This window comes from Taurulus bubalis (genome assembly GCF_910589615.1).
Source record: "Taurulus bubalis genome assembly, chromosome: 16".
NCBI lineage: Eukaryota > Metazoa > Chordata > Actinopteri > Perciformes > Cottidae > Taurulus > Taurulus bubalis.
In genome coordinates, this window is record NC_136604.1 from 16,585,923 (window position 1) to 16,603,087 (window position 17,165).

Here is a 17,165-nt window from a genome sequence, read left to right on the forward strand (position 1 = left end):
GTGTATGTGTGTGTGTGTTCTAGAAAATGCACTTGGTGTTTTAGGTGGCTGACTCTTCTCTTAAAATAAAGATTCGCACAAAAACAAATGCAAACACCCACACACACACACACACACGCACACACACACAGATCTACACACACCCACAGAGATACACACACACGCACACACACACACACACACACACACACACACACACACACAGAGGGAGAAACGCCACGTTGATGGAGATCCCTGTCATCATGGAGGCGCACGGCGGCCACAATAACCAGCTGTATTCTGCAACAACAAACTGACAGTAATTGCATGTGAAATATGCGAGTGTTACCTGAAAAATTTGCTTAAGAGAGAACAGTGCCCTCCTCAAGTCACGTCCATTGGAATTATACAGTCTTTCTGGAGAGAGAAAGAGACAAAGTAGTGGTTATTATTCTATAATTCAACAAACAGTAACAAGGCTTAGTAGAGTGACTCTTTTCAAAAAGCTCATACAAAATCTCAAAAATGTTTCGACTTCACTTTATAAGCAAACTTTCTTTCGCCACATTCTGTTTGTATTGTTCATTCACCGGTGCACCTTTCATCGCTCACCAATCCTCACATGTTTCATGACTGGATCAATAAAACTTGGAACTAAAATGAGTCTCAGCTGTGTAAAAGTTGCACAATTGTTTGACATGCAGAGGAACGCCGAGGGAGTCGATGGAACCAATCACACCGCTCGGTTCTGACCACCTGAGGCAAGGCACTTCACACACTTTCACTCGCAGAGCAACACGTGCGTGGTCTCTCTCTCTCTCACACACACACACACGCACACACACACACAGACACGTTGCACTAGTGATTAGAGCTCTATTGGAATGTTAATGAGCTGCTGGCCCGGGCTTCAACGGTGAGGTATTCAGGTCACAACATGGAAAGCACTCAGAACCAACGACTATACGAGCTCTCATACCATCACACTGATATTCAAAATGATTACTATTATCCTTGAACACAAATAGATCACTTCTATCATATTACTGAGATTTAAAATGTTGTTAATTGTGACCCCGTGAACTGTACTTTGTGTTTTTGTATTTCCTCCAGTGGTAGGCAGCCTTAGGCCCGTGTGCCACCATCGCCACGCAGTAGCTTAACCAAGAATGAATGAATATATACTGTATTAATCCCCAAGGGGAAATTTGGTGTGAAGTAGCAGCAATTTAAAGACAGAAAATAAGATATCAAAACAGCTGGGATGAAAGATATATACAATAATAATACTAAAAAAAAAAACAATAAAAATAGCTGGGATGAAAGAAAAGCACAGTATTGATTTAGGAATTAAATTAAACTGTAAACAGTAGAAGTGCAAAAGTGCAAGTATGTATGTATGTGTTGATTAAGTGTGTGAGGTGTAAATAAACAATCAATAACAGACAGTGGCAACCAATGGCACACTAGCAATAAGAGTGCAATATTGTTTTGGGGAAATGTTGATATGTCCTCTCATCTGCATGACCTCTTTGTTATTTACGATAGTTTGATACTCTGCCTCTGATTGGCTAGTACCTGGGGTTTATTACATATTTCTGGTATGTTCATGTTCTGTAGTATGTGTTCTATTAATACTATTACAGTCATCATATTTGTACTATTTTGATTTTGGATATTTGATCTGTAATGATCATTTTGTTAAAAACTAAAAAGTTCTGATTTCCATTATTTATTTGCATACTATATACTACACAGTAATTTACCAGCATGTGTGCTCTGCATTAAGCTCACAGTCTGTTCAGTTGTATGAACATTTGTGCATTCTGCTGTGTGTCAGCAGGGGGTTTGAAAATCTGTGTTTGTAAATCCATCAGGAGGGGGTTAAAGCGTCCAGAGGTAAGGGCCGGCTGCCTGGAGCTCAGTGGAAACCGCTGCTAAGCTAGACAAGGCTAACCCAAGGCCAGGGTCAAAATCATTATCATTCCGCATACAGACAAATAATTACAGGCCTGTCTGTCTCTCCATCTCACAGAACATTTCTGTGAGATCAGCATTCATTAAGTACATCTGTGATCGTCTGCGACAGAGGTAATTAAATCATTAGTGCCAAGAGACAACTGGCAATGATTCTCCATGTGTGGGAACCAAGAAGTGACTCCAAAGAAAATGACATGTGGGAAAGAGAGGAAAGAGTATTTACACGCAAACATGAAAGAGGTGAACTAAGAGAAGGGAATGGAAAGACAAGACAGAACAGGACAGAAAGAGAAAAGAAAAAAGAGAGAAAGGGAAAGTGGTGACCACTGAGTACAGGCCAGGGTCTGATTTGAGGAAAGAAAGCCAATTGCTTCTGGGTAATCAAGGCTGAGGAGAGAAATGAGAGAGCCAAAGACGTGGAATTCCCCTTCCAAAAATACACAAACATGTATGTCTCCGCCATGTCTTCAGTCAAATGTTGATTCTGAACCTTTTCTGAGTTTGTCCAGCTGATTGAAAAGATGCTTAGTTTAGGGATGCACCATCTTTTTTTGTTTGTGTACAATTTAGTATTTTAACATAATAACAAGGGAGTAAAGTTATAAATACATGTATGTATTTGTTAGATTGCATTGTACAAAGTTAGAAGAGCAATATTGAAGTCAAGCCTGGTGTTTCCTGACGCACAAGGAATAACCTCACAATGAGGCGTTCAGCTTATTAATTAAACACTGGTATTGGATCGGTAATCTCTGTTATTAAAACACAGTGTTCAAGTGTTTGTGCGAAACCCAACCGACTTCACATTTACCCTCAAATGACGGAGATAATTTTGGCATAATCACTACCTGCTTCACAGAGAACAGCCTGTGCACACTCGTCACCTCAGAATACTAAATACACAGAACCGCTTTAAAAATAAAGGAGAAAGAAAATACATTTAAATAATGAATCAGCTCAGATGATGATGAGCCACACTCGTATATGTGACCTTTCATTTGGTTTATTGCTATTTTTCCATAAGGAGAACACAGATAAGTGGCAGGTGCAATGACTTCATTCGATAATTCACAACAGACCCCTAAACTATGGCTCAGTCATAACTCCTATATTGAAACGGCCAGTTCGGTCTGGACCTCCACGTTCTCGTTTCTCGAGGTTTCCCTGGAAATAAAGTGGCCACTCGATGACAGAGGGAACACTTTGCCTGGCCCTTTACGGTCAACGATCAGTCGCTCACGTGTAATGTTCCCGTTCTTCACCAGGCCATGAGCGAGGCGGCTGTCAGGGTCACCTTTCCCAGAATGTCTGCTGTCCATCAGGGGCATGTCAGCGGCAGTGATAAACCTCAAACTTGGCTTGATTCGTTGTGGTGATGCAAATGGTGCGAAAAGGTGGCCATTATAAGTAGCTAGAGTTTACGGGGATCAACAACCAGCAATGTAAATAAACACACACTGAATGTAATCTTTGATGTAATTCTTTTATATTAGGCAAAAGTTTGATAATTGTCTGATTTCTATACTTCTTGTCTTACTTCTCTGCAACATACTGACAATGGAAACCTCTCCAAGTCATTTTCTATGCATTTATTTGAAATAAAACGGACTGTGTAGTGGCCATTTGTCCCGTGAATAAAAGGAAATAAACATAAATCAAAGAAAATAAAACAAAATCAAAAAGCCACTGATGCACCGTAGGTATGTAAATTGCGCAGCTAAAAAATGCAGTGTCCATGCGGGAGTCTGGTTTTTCAGAAATTTTTGCAACTTAACAAAACAAGCAAACAAACAAAAGAACAAAGAAACCCCCCATGCTGCCTCCCCCATGTCGAGCTGGTAAAAAACCATAGGCCTACCCAGGTGCGTCCCGGTCCTGTACCCGCCTACTCCTTTAAGTAAACCCCAGGTGCCCATAGCATTACCTAATTAATAAACCAATAACCAATCGAAAGACTAAGTAAACAACGACAAATAATTCAACTAAAAACTATCAAAAGAAAGAACTATCCTAATACATCAAAAAACGAACCTAAATAAGCAAACAACTAGAATTAAACAACATGACTAACTTATAATATTCAATAAATAGCTCCTACAGACTGGTTTATTATAAGAAACCTCACGTCCTTGCACCTTCTACTTCCCCGGCAGACATATATACAAGCCATTATATAACGTGATAATGTTACATGGCTTCATATCTGTTTACTTTCACTCACGATGAAAGCATCACGATGCATGGACCCATGAAAGACCCGCCATGTGCAGGCTAATGTTGATGCTCACACGTGAGGGGTATCTCACCCAGCTGGCTGCAGATGGTGTACACTATAAGCTGTCAGACAACAGAGGTCGCACACCACCACACTTTTTTTTTTTATGTAACAGCCAACCATCTCCACAGTCATATAATATAGCAATGAATACTAAAACATTTTGTGAGACAAGTCATGAAATCTGCCAGATGGTTGAGGTCATTTCATTTCTTTCCAAATAAAATCCCCTTCTTTCACATTATTTATTGAATCAAATGTCTTTATTTTCTTGTTTCAAACACACTGACTGAGTTCCTCACACTTTTAGCTGACATAAACGTCCAAATTTGTTAAACTTAAGATGTTTTTTGTTTTTTTTGCAGTGCGCTGTCTCGCAGTCATGCCAGCATTGATGTTGGCATGGCGATACCCTGTAATCACCTGATAGTTGCGAACAAAGTCTCGTCAGCATAATTACCCTTCAGCTCCAGAGTAAACAGAATTTGACATGCTAAATAATCAATGAGCCATTTTCCCATTGGCAAAGTTTAGAGATCCAGCTGTCTGAGTTTTGGGAGTGATGGCGTATTCAGACTGAAAATAACTCAAACAAATGACTCTCCCCTTCAACCTCTGGGCCAAACAACACTGCCTTAGTATTCCCTTGAGGGAGACTGAAATAACAACACAACACAAACGAGAAAGATAACACTTTAACAATCAATTAGTTGCCCTCCACTGGTCTGAGAGAAAAAGGAGTAGATGAGGGAATATGTGAGGAGGAAGGAGAGGAAAATTGCAAAAGTAAGTTTTTTGAAGGGAGGATTTGCCTGTCCCAGTGTCTCTTGTTGGTCATTTTCCTTTTTTTCCTGGCCCTAGATGTTATTATTGTCACAAGAAAAAGCTGGGATGTGTCATTGTGGTTTGTGCGTGTGCTTGTGTAGAATGTGTGTGTGCGTGCACGCACATGTGATCGTGTGCTCAGGCCCATGTGTGAGCCAGTGCCTGTGTTCGCCGAGTGCAGACAGACAGATGGAGAGACAGAAAGGCACATTTCATTTATAGGTTCGCTCGGAGTTTTACTGTTTTGTTTTGGAGGACTCGCAGTTCTTGTGCACACTTATTCACCATGACCTCACGCGCACTGCTATATGTCACTCTTAACGAGTCATTTAGTCCCATATTCCATCTTAAACATTTTAATTTTCTTTTAGCAGGGCAAAAAGTCTGCCAGCAGAATGATGTATTTCCACTTGTTTCTGATGTTTTCGGTTTAATCCAACATGATTACAAGTAAACTCTGGGTTCAAATGCATTAAATGAACCAACTTTCTTTTTTAATAAAACACACATTACCTATAAACTGTGTTTTGCAATTGCCTTGACCCAAAAACAGGTACTTGTGGCACAATAACTGAACAAACTAACTTGTGTAACCTATGTGTAGACCAGGTAGCTGAACTATCAGCACATTGACTGCTTTACACTAGTTTGAAATTATAAAACACACGTTTTACAAATAACTACAGTTTTCTCCCTGAGACACATCATTCAAAACAAAGAGCCTGTGTGTGCTGTTTGCTAAACACTGTCAGGGAAATAGTCACACTCAATTATTAATCACCTGGACTCAGAATGCACCTGTGAAAACAGCTGTAATCAATTAGATCACTTAGAAATCAGAGCTTGAGCACCATTAATAGGATTCTGGTGTGCACAACAAAGGAGGCCAATTTGGGACAGAGAGTTGGTTGCAATATGCTGTAGTTTGTTAACAATCCAATACAATAACTATGTTCATGTCCTCATCAGTTAAAATAATCACATCTGAAGTGGTTAAAGGAGTATTGAGACATAACCCTGTTTTTGTATTTCCCCATTGCATTTGTGTTCATAGTCTGTGTGCCAGCAAGCTACAAATGGAAATACCAAAGAGTAGATAATCATGTTCTATACTTGGCACATCAATGTGCTATTGGCATGAGGACAGAGAGTTTTATTTTGTGTTTTTCAGTTTCAACACGGAAGGCCCTAGTTTCAGAAGTTGTGATTTAGCTGCAAGAGCCTCTCCCAGTATGCCGGACTAAATGATATCGTAATCGAAGGGAAAGACAAGGACACTACTACTGTTTGAGCTTGGGTTACATTTCCATTGGGTTTATCACATGCTAAACAACAAATGAGGACCCAACAGACATGAACATATGCCACCATGTTTATTATGATCCAATCATCCTTTTTGTTTATAATTCCTTTGACCAAAAATCCCTCCAGAAAAAAATATAATGCAAAGGCTCAATAATGGGTTAAAGAGGCTAGTATAGGTATACCTTATGGAGTGCAAATATGCATTTATTTAGAATATAGTAGAGGAAAACTGGAAGAACATGTATGTTCATCAGCACACAAGTGCATGTGCATGTGGGCGTGTCCTCGACAGTGAAACAGGGATTCCCCCGGTGCCGATGCTGTCTGCTCAGTCTCTCAGGAGTGGTCAGACGCCTCCCTCCCCTCCTGCCATAATGAGATTAGTGCTGTGACCCTTCAGCGTTGACTAATCCCTCAACATGTACTGCATCATCTACACATCTCCAAACAGAAAAACACACAGGCCAGCTCAGGCTACACTAGTCCTAATCCACAGCAAATATACTCAAAACCGCTTGGTACTGCAAAATGCAAAATCGCAGCGTCCCCACTTGACTGAAGTCTAATTCTGTTTAGTTGGCTTTAAAAAAAAGGCACCATCAGTCTACAGCTACTATACTTAATCCTCAGATTAAACAATGGAAGCCAGCTCAGCAGATGTTTCTTAAAGTCAACTTTGTTACAGAAACAGTGTAAAGGTGATTTTGCAGGCTGACAAGAAAAAAAATGCAAAGACAAACCAAGAGAATCATTAGAATCTGTTTGACATCCAGCATGTGAGCTTCTCAAAGTTATATTATTATAGTTATATTATAAGCATGATAGGTCTCTATTTGTGACTCTTGTGTCTATAGGCCCATAACTTTACTGATTTATTCACCCTCACCACTCTCATTGTGTCGTATTTTGGCCTCTAAAAACCTACAGTACGCTACCTGCCCAGCACCAAACACACACAATGTTAGAAACTAGTTCATGGACATAGTGGAGCATTTAGCAGCTGAACGGTCAGATGTTGCATTTCCCTCAAGAGGAGAAGATCATAAACTGAGATAAATGTTGGCCTGGACGATATGGTCAAAATATTCTGTCGCAATAACGGTCATTTCATATCTTCAAATAAAAATTATAACAGATTTTCAGTTTTTTTCAAGAAAATAATTGTTTGTAGGAAATAACCACATGATATTGAATACTAAATTAAAAACTCAAGAGAAGAAAACTGCATAAATGCAAAATAATCAGATTTTCTGAGTCATTTTACTTTGTATGCATTTTTTATCATCAATTTAGACATCATGATATCTCAATATATGATTTTATTCCATTGAAAGATGATAAATGATCATATTTGATCATCACCCAGCCCTAGATAAAAGCAACAGAGTATGCAAAATAATCATAAGATGCAGTTCCTCTCAAGACCACTAGATGCTGGCTCCAATGTGCAAAGTGAATCCCAAGTTCTCTCTGGAAAAACAAAGTCAGTGCATTTCTGCACAGGAAGTCAGTGTCTCAACAACTTGATGTTACAGATGCTGAACTCATGTTGTCCTACCCTCTTTGGAAGTAAGTGTGAGAGATCCAATAGAACCGACTGCTTTATGATTTTACTCTGTTCCAGCCATTGCTTAAATATTGAGCGTAATTACTGTTAAAAAGTTGAGCATTTATGAATACACAATCCAATGCAAACACCATAATAACAGATCGAAAAATGCAACACCCCAACAGTATATATACGTAAACCTCATCAGAGGAATTATTTCAGTGTAACACATCTTTACTGGGTCACAGGATATTTACTGATAAGCATGCACTGAGGTCAACCAAGGGTAATATTTTCAGGACGGTACAACTGTCTATGGGTCAGGCTGGAGAGGGGCGGGTCACAGCTGGTGGTCTTGCATTAAAGCACAGTTATAACCGCTGACTCATGTTTCTGAAGGATTTCATTGCACCCCTTCTAAAAAAGTCTCCACACGGCTGTCTGGGCCAATCAGTCAGTTAGCTTTCAGACCAGGTCTTCAGAGGGATCTAAAATAAAGAAGCATGAGGTATAATGGCACGCTGGAGAGCTTGATATAATCCCAGGAAGTCCTCACCTCTCTGTGCTGGTCATGCTAAATATAGGTGGGTTGGGTGTCTAACATGCTGTAACATACGTACTGGGTTCAATCTTTGTTCAGGTCACGCAGTGTGTGTGTGTGTGTGTGTGGCTCAATATACAGTTAAGGGAACAACCATGATACGATTCCGGTTAGTGCCGATGCAGTTTCACTTCTGTCAGGAATGTCTTATAAACAACTAGTACACTTTTGTCTCCAGCTGATCATTGGAAACAAGGACATTTCACACAAGTGGACAATTGGTTTTCACTTGTTTTAAAACAATGTGATACAAAATTAAATGACGCCTTTATATTGAGTTTTTCATATTTCTCTGGAAGCGTTTGCTTTTTGTATCCGTACCCATGCGCAAAGATACTATTGGGTGGTATTTCCTTCTTATGTGCACATATGTGTGGAGTGGCATGTCCATTCATCTGTCATTAAAAGAATAAATACTCCATCAATCTGTCATAATTGAGAGTTTGGACAATAATGCATGATTTCAGTCTCATGTCGAGTGAAGTGAAAAGGAAAAGTTGGAAGGCAGCAAAGGCCAGACTGCTGAGGATAACTCGGTTATTTTGTGACTGTCTATTTTTTGTCTGTTGGTCTTGGCCTACAGTATGGAGTACTGGAGGCTGCTGATGGTACAGATGACGATAGAGGCCCCATGAGCTCAGTGTGAGTGTGTGTGTGCGAGAGAGAGAGAGAGAGAGAGAGAGAGAGAGAGAGAGGAAAAGAGAGGAAGAGTGAGACCTCCGAGGTTTCACTGTAGGATTCATAAGATTTAAAGAGTGGCGACGGACCTAGAGAGAGATTACACTCGGCACAGCAATGACACACACACACACATATACACACACACACACACACACACACACACACACACACACACACACACACACACACACACACACACACACACACAAAAATACATACCCACACAAGCATGTACCCACGTCCTCAGGCAGATACAGTACAACAACACTTGAGAGTACATGAAAACAAACTTTTATATGATTCCCATAAATCCAAACCCTGTGGCAACAAATGGCTGCTATATTTTAGAGTGAACACACTGACATACAGCTCATACAACATACCTACATACACACTTTCATATATAGACACACACCGGCAGTTAAACATATCCAGACTGCAACCTTGAACCCTGATGAAAGACATCAGCCGTGAAAGAATCTCAGAAGCAGATGTCTTCAGGAAGGAAACTTACTGCCACATAAACACATGCAAACACAGAAAAATACACGCAGGCTTGCAAACACAGTATGTCTCGTCATATTCCAAAACCAGAACGTGCCCTGTGCCCTTCCTGTGCCCCGGCACATTTGAATTAGTCCACCAACACACACACACAGGAATAGTTACCCACAACACAAACACAAATATACCCAGCTTTTCTTACGGGCATCTGATTATATTACGGTGATGACAGGCAGCTAGCGTGCTGCTCTATATTCACACACAGACGACCTTAGTTACTGTACTGTACAAACGGGGAGTGACGACTCATTATATACTCACATCGTCATTTTTAAGTTGTAAAAAGAATGGATGGACGACTTTAGTAACGAATCTGTAGGCTCGCTCAATGTCCCGCCCACAGCACTATCTGATTGGTTACATGTCACGAGTCATTGCATGGTCACACGCGAGAACTTAACATTGGCGAATATTTGAGTTCACGTACATTTTGAGCAAACAAAGGGGAGAAAATAAGATTCTCATCACGTAGAGTTCAACTTTGGTGAACTTTGACATACAAAGTTGCAGCCTCAACCAAAAGCATAGACGTGTGTGGTTGACCCCACTCGGCACCGCCCACATTCAGCACGCATATCACCTCGGAGGGGATGGTCACTCGCCTGCAGTCAAGCATGTGTGACTGGAGCAACTCCTTTGAGCAAGCGCAGCTGTGTTCAGAACTTTAGAAAGCAGCAGATATAACTGTAGGAGCAATTCTTCCGTATATCCTGGAAATATCCGTTACAAATCAATGTCCAATTTGAACTGGAACAAAAGAAGCTTCCTCACAATCTGTGCTGTAAAGATTGCTGCCTGCAAACTGTGTTGGCGGCACATCATTTTGAAGCATTCCCTTATGTTAAGCACAATAGCTCTCTTGCAGAGAGTTAGATGAGAAGATTGACTCCCATGTGCGTATGGCAAATATGAAGCTACAGGCTAGCTTAGCATAAAGACTGCAAATAGAATGAACGGGCTAGCCTGGCTCTTTCCAAAGGTCAATAAAACACCAGCGCATCTAAAGCTCGTTAAATAGCACCTTCTATTTTCCTGAAGTCCTGAAGATGACCAAAACCATTGTAATTGGTAAAGTATGTCATTAAACTTAATTGCATCCAACTGTTGCATGCAACTGACAAAGTGTGAAGGGGTCGCTCTGTCTTTTATCTGCAGAAATATATAGTTATAAAGTGTGACCTGATTTTTTTTCTTTGCAGCGTGCAGACAGACACAAAAGCTGATTGTGGGAAATATTGCGGCGTTCAATCTCACATGCAAGCATACACGTGTGAAACAAGCGCCCAGTGTTTTCCCTCGCCCTCCCCCCTACCTTAGCCATTCTCTCTCTCTCGCTCTCTCGCTCTCCCACGCTTGCTGCTGATGTCAATGTTAATTGACTGGATTCACTAAGAATGTGCAATGTCAGAAATAATCTTAAAATGAAATGTTAGATGAGAAGGATTGGATGTAAAATAAGTGTAAGGCTTCAGTCAACAGCCAGTTAGCTTAGCGTAGCACAAAGATAATGATTCAACTTTTTCTCAACAAGTGCATAAAGATTCCTTTGGCATTATGCAATGACAGAAATAAGACTGAAAAAAGGAAAACAATTATATTAATTGAGATATCAATCAATTTTGGAAGTAATCTTAGAACTTATGTTATGTAAGTATTAACATTTCAAGGTGTTTAAGTGTCTAAACTTCAGTGTTTGCGATGGCGAGCCACCCAAATCAATTTGCCGGATTGAGACTATTTCTATATTCTTAATCCAGCAAATTGAGCCTGACAAAGAAGAGAAAGGAAGATGGACATAAAAGAGTGAGTGAGAAAAGCTAACAGTAGAAACTGACGGAGAAAGCAGAGTAAGACTAACAGCAGCCAGAGCGGGTAAACAGATTAGCTCAATGAAATCTTGCTGTGACTCATACAACACTTGCCTGTTATTATACTCCTACCTTGCTTGTGCGTCTGTTTATTCCTTACGTGACCCTAATACAGCAGGTACGATGACATCAGACAAAAGCTATAAAGGAGTTCTGGCACAGTTAGGAATATTTGCAAGAAGAAGAATGTACTACTTCAGCATTTTTGGGACTATGTTGCGCCTGCTGGTCTTGGCTTATAGTTGATGATCGAGGGCTCAGGGGTAGGCGTGTTTTTATGACTTGTGGGGACATAGGTCTTTTTACACAGTCACATTGTGGGGACTCACCTTCCTTTTGGGGACCAAATGCAGGTCCCCAAAACATGGATGATTAGAAGACTTTGATGAAGGTTAAAATAAGATAAAGTAAGATAAGATGCACTGTATAACTGCAGCAAGCATTTGTTTATTTTGGCTTACAATTTATGGCTTACATCTTTTTTTATGTACTGGGGTTAGAAGCAAAAGGAACTCCTTGTTAGTCCAGCCAAATTATTCTCAAAATCAAACTGCCAAAGCAATATTGCCGAACTTTTATAGTCTGGAGTCTGGAACCCCAAAATAGCAGACATATAACTTATAAAACTAACCTAATCACCATGGCAAAGTTTTCTCTGTTTCCTCAATCTCCTCACCTGTAAGTCAGTGGACCACAGAGCTATGACATAACTTGCGGAGCTGCTGGCCAGCTGCTGCTGCTGCTCTGTCTGGCAGGTGCATTTCCTCCTTGCTTTGTTTTTCCCTTGTGTATTCCTCCCTAAGTGATTCACCATTTCCCCTGGAAATCATCCCTCTCCCCGTCTCTCTCCACACATCCCCTAAACCCATCATCTCTGAAACCCCGCGGCTGGATGAGATGCCAAGCCCGCAGATTCTCCATCGTGTGTTCTGGATGTTTAGCTTTTGGTAATTGTAATGTTTTATTGCATTATGTAATCGCTTCAAAATGATTAAAACAGGCCAGCCAGAGCTTTGTGCAGGTACACTCAGCTGCGTATATGAACAAGCCCAGACATAACACTCAGACGCATACAAAGCCAAAGACACACGCACACACATGTGCAATATATTTCTTCCAGTGGGAGTGCTGAGGGTTGGGGAGAGCAAGTGTCAAACAGCAACGTGTTGTGCATATGCACAACAGTTGGTCTTCTCGTGTTTATCAGCATGAATAGAGCCCAGGAAAAAACAACCTGCCACATCCACAGAAAGCGGAAACACTGCAACTCACAGACAGGAACCATCACACCAAAGCAACTGATCACAATAGATGCACAGCTGCAACATACAACCGGATTACACAGCAAAAACCATAAAATCCATAAATAATCACATTGAAGGTGTACTGCATAATATAAGCTTGACTGGTAAGCTGCACACTTGGTATTTCTGTCCGCGTATGGCTGACTGCAATAGAGGATGTGTCACTGTCTTTGGACCGGGGTCCCCTTCCCCAACCTTACTGTAAGAAAGCAAGACGGCAAGTTATTTACAGTTGGAGACAGTGCTACTGCAGTAGGAACTGAGAACAGCTGCAGGATAGATGTGTGTTACAGGATTTTCGACAGCAGCTACTGCTGTAAAGTTATCCTACCACTTCCACTGCTCTACACCTTCATCCCTAATGCCTCATCAGCGCACAGCAGTAACTAAGGCATGAGTCATTTGGGCGCAATGCTCTCAGTCGCTCCTCGGGGTCTCAGCTGCTGACGAGGGGAAACTATTTGAGTGTTTTTCTCTTTCCTTCTTTCTCTCTGTGAAAACACCGATGAAAAGCTCGCAGCGTGTCCTGTATTCTGATTGCATAACTACGGATTTCAGGTTCAATTTATTTTGTGTAGCCCAAAATCCCAAATTGCAAATTTGCCTCGGAGTGCTTTACAATCTGAACACAGATTGACATCCCTGTCCCAGGACCTCACATTGGATCAGGAAAAACTCCCCCCAAAAAAACAGAACAAACCCTTTCACAGGGAAAAAAGGAAGAAACCTTCAAGTGATGAAGAGATAGCGAAAACAAAGTACGGAAACATAAAAACACATTTGCTAAGGCCCAATTTCTTGAGCCAAAGCCACAGGTGTTCAAAGAGAACAAAGAGTCACAAACTGTATGTGAAGCTGAGCAGAGTAAATATAGATGTAGAGATCAGAGCGGGCAGGCCAGGAAAAGAAAGAGGTTGCCGAGGTTAAACAACAGAAGTGGTGAGTGTTTGAATGAAACCAGTCAGGAGATGGGGAAGAGAAATGGAGACAAATAGACAATGTAGAGCAAAGTAGATTAATAGAGGATGAAGGGGAAATGATGCCAGATTGAAAAGTAGTCAGAGCATGTTGGCTCAGGTTAGCGAGGATATTAGAGTGCAGCGTGTCAGCAAAACCATATAATATGTCTGGAGTTTTACAACTGCACAGCCACAGATGTCCTGTACCACTGCCCCCTCCCAGCTTACCCATCACAAAGCATTATCTCCCTGTCACACCATGCCATTACCAGGCCTTATCTCCCACAGCGGGGGACACCAACACAGTAAATCACTGTTGGAACCAGCTGCAGTCGTCTCTTTCTGCAGCATCTCGGAGCCAGATTGCTGTCACTACCACCGCACCCCCCCGTCCCGTCGGTAAATCCACACTGAATAGTGACTACTGCTTTTTCACCAGAGACCACCATGTCAGTAAGCTCATATTTACAGAGATTTTGCCTGATGCTACCAAATCCTCAAAACATCTCTTTAAAGTGTATAAATACAGTTACTATAAACCTTTGATTTTGCACGGTGGCTTGTTATTTCTATCCAATGAAAGCGGGATCAAAAATAAAAAATACAATTGGAAAAAGACAGACAGATTGCAACACAATCTTTGACTCCGTTTTTGACAAGCTGCTAATTTGTTATGCAACAGCTCGATCAGAGAAAATCAAAGCAAGTCAACCTTCACTACACCTCGACCTCCACCCCCTTCGCTCTCTTTTACATTACCGCGAGGGGTGATTAGAGACGGATAATTGGGGCACAGAAATCCAGCATTATAGGAGCCACATTTTTTTTGGAAAAGGGCTAAATTCCAGAGGTAACTGCCAAGGGATTGAATAGGCTCCAAAACACAGGCAAGGTCTTTTGTTCTGCACTACGGCTCTTTTGTTTCACCTGCTGTACAACTCATTACAGGAGGCTTTACCTGTCAGATGGCATTCCCTTTCTATATTTGATCACTTAAACTGTATTTAATTACTGCATATCCTTTCACTTCAGGGCAGGCTGGGAAATGAGGCCACAGTGGGAAACAAAAGCCTTGGGATTCTGAAAACATTCTGCTAATGTGCGCTTTAACACTGTACAAATGGGAGAATTACAGTTTGCCTCAAACAAAACTAAACAAAAACAAAATTAAAGTTAAGGTACTCAATATCTATGAAATTTGCTGTGCTTTTAGAGTTATATCCATCAGCCGAAACGATTTATTGAATCTAATAGTTTTAAGATGGATTACAAAAAGTGTCTATGAGAGTTTATTTTCAACTATGAAATGTCCTACTCCGTACACATCTAGGCTGTTATAAGTATTTAAAAAAACAAATACTGAAGGAGTAAATATTAACTCTTGCAGCTCAGCTGGCTAGCTTGCAGAATGATGAGGACCCGGTAGTTCAAGTTTAACCTGGAGAGCATGGTTTTATTAGCCTAGCATACAGGCTAATCTTTAGTTAAAAAAGTTGCCAAAACTTTCTCTCTCTCTCTCTTCTCTTTCCTCTCCCCCCTCTGAACCTGGCCTATCAAGTTGAATTATGGTCAACATCTTTCCCCCATGAGTCTCTTCCATGTCAGTCCTGCAGGGTCACTAATGAATATATCCAATGAAATGTCATCACATTTTTGTTAGGGTATATAGTAACATTTTGTTTTCCCTAGATGATGAATCATGATGTTTTAGGTGACCTTTTGCACTGCCTCTTGAGACACAGACACAAAATATTCAACCGCAATAGGCTGATTGCCATGGAATGTGCTAAGCTCATTTATGACACCAGAAGGTTGATCCCTTTGCCTTCAGGCCAATATGTCAACTTTGCACATAACCCACGTAAATAAATAATTGTAAAATGTCCATCAAATATGCATATTCTGGGTCATGCTTGCTCATTTTACAAGGTAGTAATAATAACACTCAACAAATGTACATCTCTTATAATAAAATAATGTAGTTTTGTTGTGTAATGAGCACTAATGCCTCCAGGTGCCAATGATGATGACTTCTGTAGTCTTGTCATTGCTTCGTGCAGTTTTCTGAGGAAGAAATCTAGTAGTTGTACAACAAAAGATAGATTTCACATTATTTTCTCTTACAACGCCTCATCATTATTTCTTCCAATTGTCTTCTATCTTCCTAAATCCACGCTTTTTCGCCCCTCTCGCATCCTGTTACTCTCACACTTAGCGAGTAGAGGTTGTGCTGCCTTCCTCGCATGTTTCTGTGCTGTCAACACTTTCTAAAGATAAAACCTCCACTCCACCCGTCAGCTACCAGAAACTGCTAAAATGGACTCTTAAATAAGGGTTTCTGATTGGCACTCTGACGAGGAGGTATTGAGAGACAACTGAACAAATAAAAGGGAGATGTTGAAGTGGAGGCTTGGGCTAAACGTTGTTCAACCTGAAACTGAGGACACTCTGAACCCTGCATTAAAAGATAAATTCCTGTTAAATTGACGCTAATCTCCTAGTGAGGAAAATACAGTGAGTACTCCGAAGAGCTGGATCATTAAAGTGCCATGAAGGCCTCTCCAGTGCAGACACATTGCCTGCAGAGAAGTGCTTACACCAGCAGACAAAGTCACTGCATTGCTGACCATGCCAATGGGTTCTCCTTCTCATATGCAACCGAAACAACTCATTAACTCACACACATTATCACAGCCTCACTCACACATACACGCATCAGAGAGCATCCTTAATCCCAAATTGGCAAGCCTGAATGTAATTTGATCTTTCCGTTAGCATCGATGCCAAGAAATGCCAAGGAGAGCTGTCTTTCTTAAAGTTGTACTCCATTTTCAGGAAGATCAATGAACAACTGAGGGATCTCCCTGACATTTGACCTAAATACAATCAAATCCTGATTCTTGTCAATCAAACCGGAAAGCAGATGAAGATGGCAAGATTAGGAAAATCTGTACGGAATTGATCCTTTCCTGCATTTCAGTCACATAAACCAAATGATGATCATGCGTGTGGCACAGTCAGCTACCCATGCGTTCAATCCAAAGCCATGCAATCCTACCACACAGACCAACTAATAGTGATTTAGAGATACTTGATTCCACAAGCAATTTGCATTCTTGATTGTGACAGACTTTTCACTTAATGAAAAAAATGCTGACCACTCCTCGGGCGATTTGAAGGTCAAGGCCCTGAAAGGATTAGAGAGTTTTAAACTGGCAGATGAGTGAAGAGCTGAACTGTTTCGTTGAAGCAACGCTGAGAGGGGGTTGAAAATG

The 17,165-nt window shown here is 40.9% G+C and overlaps 1 protein-coding gene across 1 annotated transcript in view; it reads right to left on the reverse strand.

Moving 5' to 3' along the window:
- Positions 1-17,165, reverse strand: part of fhod3a (formin homology 2 domain containing 3a) — a gene marked incomplete at its 5' end in the record, with an annotated part of 56,562 nt that overhangs the window by 28,745 nt on the left and 10,652 nt on the right. Inside the window, one exon of the mRNA XM_079231755.1 lies at positions 329-396. Coding sequence (XP_079087881.1) covers positions 329-396 — 68 coding nt within the window. The remainder of the gene's footprint in view (positions 1-328; positions 397-17,165) is intronic.